At 59.3% G+C, this 2,897-nt stretch overlaps 1 protein-coding gene across 1 annotated transcript; it reads left to right on the top strand.

Moving 5' to 3' along the window:
* Nucleotides 1-467: 467 nt before the first annotated feature.
* LOC144095600 (uncharacterized) lies at nt 468-2,653 on the top strand. The gene is made up of 2 exons (XM_077629275.1): nt 468-1,113; nt 1,227-2,653. The coding sequence occupies exons 1-2, from the start codon at nt 468-470 to the stop codon at nt 2,651-2,653; spliced, it is 2,073 nt and encodes a 690-aa protein (XP_077485401.1).
* The last annotated feature ends 244 nt before the right edge of the window (nt 2,654-2,897 follow it).

The following is a 2,897-nucleotide window of genomic DNA, read 5'->3' on the forward strand; positions in this document are numbered from 1 at the left end:
ATCCAGGTACGAAACAGTGTCTTAATTGTTTGGACATCACTGTATCATGGCCACGTCGGTGCGTAGCAATCCCAAACAATTTAAAACCAGCACACCGCAGACGCTGCGGGAACACGTGCCTGTACCTGCCTGTAGGCGACGAAACGTGCGGCGACGGCGGCTGGCGGGTGCTCTCGACGGATCTCAGTAGCGACGTGCGCGCCGCCCCGCGGCGGCATGAAATACCAGCGCGCCTCCGAACACGGCGCGACCGCAACGATGCTGACACCTCTCCTTCTAGCCACCATACCGCGGTGCTGCCAGCGCGGAACGTGGCCGACCGTAGTCGACCGTAGCCAGCCGGCCGCCGAGAGAGGGCCGGCGCATAAAGAAAGAATAAAACTAGTTGGCACCGAGACTCCAAGCCCCACGCCTCGTCTCTGTTTTCCTCGCGCGTGCCAATAATTGGTGACCCGGACGTGATAGCCATGAACCAGCCAAGCGACGCCGGCAGTCCCACGGTAGCCGTACTTGACATGAAGCTACCTCCGTTTTGGACTGGCGAGCCGGAACTTTGGTTCGTGCAAGTTGAGTCGCAGTTGGCTGCACGCCGCATCACTGCTGACAGCACTAAATACCACCACGTGGTGGGCAGCCTTCCGCCTGCGACAGCCAGCGAGGTGTGGGACCTACTGCTAACACCACCCGAAGAGAACGCCTACCAGACGCTAAAAGAGACACTGATTCGACGTGTCACACCTACAGAGCCTGAGCGTCTCCAGCAGCTACTGCGGGAGGCCGAACTTGGCGACCGCCGGCCCAGCCATTTGCTACGCCACATGCAACAACTGGCCGGCGGCACGACAGCAAGCGACGGCCGTTTGGTGCGGGAACTGTTCCTGCAAAGGCTTCCCACAAGCGTGCGGATAGGCCTCACGGCGTCGGGCGAGAGAGACCTTGCCAAGCTGGCCGAGCTCGCCGACAAACTCATGGCTGTCGCCGTGCCCACAGTCACGTCGGTGCACGCAGACGCACCATCCGCCGATTCCCTGCAAGAGATGCGAGAGAAAATTTCTCGCCTCGCAGACGCCGTCGCAGCGCTGCACTCGAGCGGCAACCAGAGACCACGACAGCGTACCGCATCACAACCACAACAACGCAGGGTGTGCTGGTACCACCGCAAATTCGGCAACGCTGCACGGAACTGTGTGCCGCCCTGTGAAAATTCGGGAAACGCCCCGGGCCAGCAGTGAGGGTGACCAGTGCCCCCGCCCTGCCGGACAGTCACCCATCGGTATTCTTCCTGAGCGATCGCGAAAGAGGTGCTCGTTTCCTAGTCGACACAGGGGCGGAAGTTAGTGTCGTGCCAGCGTCGCCAGCCGATCGCAAACGACCGTGCGCAGCACCGTTGCAAGCTGTCAACAATAAGACGATACCGACGTACGGGCAACGCTTTCTCTCGCGGGACCTGGGCCTCAAGAGGACATTTCGGTGGATTTTCGTCGTGGCGGACGTAAAATTTGCCATCCTGGGAGCGTACTTTTTGCGCAACTTCGGACTGCTTGTCGATGTCCGCAACCGGCGTTTACAGGACCCCCTGTCACACGCAGAAGTGCGCGGGAAGCCATCCAGGCATCCTCCCCTCAGCCCCACGCTCGTAGCACCGCCGGGCGCTACACGATTCACCGGCATCCTCGGCGAATTCCCCGAACTGACGCGGCCACCACAGGCCAGCGCGGCCGTCAAACACAATGTATGCCACCACATTGTCACCACAGGCCCACCAGTTTACGCACGCCCACGCCGCTTGTCCCCGCAAAAGCTGCAAGCAGCTCGACAGGAATTCGACCACATGCTCGAGCTCCGCATAATCCGCCCGTCCGCTAGCCCATGGGCGTCTCCACTGCACATGGTGCCGAAGTCAACACCAGGAGACTGGCGACCCTGCGGCGACTATCGAACCCTCAATCGAGCAACCGTGCCAGACCGCTATCCGGTACCTCACATTCATGATGTGACGTCCAGCCTACATGGTGTGACGATTTCCACCAAGATCGACCTCGTGCGGGCGTACCATCAGATCCCCGTGGCTCCAGAGGACGTATCGAAGACGGCGATAACCACGCCCTTCGGCCTGTTCGAGTTTCTGCGCATGCCGTTCGGCCTGCGAAACTCCGGACAGACATTTCAGCGTTTTATCAACGGCGTTTTGCATGGCCTCGACTTCTGCCATGCATACCTCGACGACCTACTCATCGCAAGCACTTCACCGGACGAGCATGAGGCGCATCTGCGATCATTGTTTCAGCGCCTGGCGGAGCATGGCATCCTGGTTAACACGGACAAGTGCGAGCTGGGTGCCGAGAAGCTGACTTTTCTTGGCCATGTTGTTTCAAGCTCTGGCATTCAACCTCATCCAGACAAGGTTAAAGCTGTCGAGAAGTTTCCACGACCCACCACTAAGCGCCAGCTGCGCGAGTTCCTTGGCCTTGTAAATTACTACCGACGTTTCGTACCTCGGTGCGCGGCCGTTCTGCACCCTCTCCACCTTCTGCTGTCGACACACGAGGGTGCTGCTAGGGAGCTGCTCTGGACGGACGACGCCGAAGCGGCTTTTCAAGAGATCAAGAGACACCTCGCCGACGCCACATTTCTCTCCTACCCGCAACCGTGAGTCCCACAGTGCGTCAAGATCGACGCCTCGGACGCAGCTGTGGGGGCTGTCCTTCAACAACTTAACAAAGGAGTGTGGCAACCGATCGCTTTCTTTTCTCGGAAATTGACACCCACCGAGCAGCGTTACAGCACTTTCGACACGCGAGCTGTTGGCCGTCTACGCAGCAATCCGGCACTTTCGTCATTACTTAGAAGGGACGGAATTCTTTATAATGACTGATCACAAGCCTCTCACCTACGCC

Source organism: Amblyomma americanum, chromosome 6 (assembly GCF_052857255.1).
Source record: "Amblyomma americanum isolate KBUSLIRL-KWMA chromosome 6, ASM5285725v1, whole genome shotgun sequence".
Classification (NCBI taxonomy): Eukaryota; Metazoa; Arthropoda; class Arachnida; order Ixodida; family Ixodidae; genus Amblyomma; species Amblyomma americanum.

Excerpts from the sequence above, each read along its gene's own strand:
- LOC144095600 (XM_077629275.1), top strand. The coding sequence starts at position 468 with ATGAACCAGCCAAGCGACGCCGGCAGTCCCACGGTAGCCGTACTTGAC. Across the intron at positions 1,114-1,226 it reads CAACCAGAGACCACGACAGC|CAGTGAGGGTGACCAGTGCC; the intron begins GTACCGCATCAC and ends GCCCCGGGCCAG.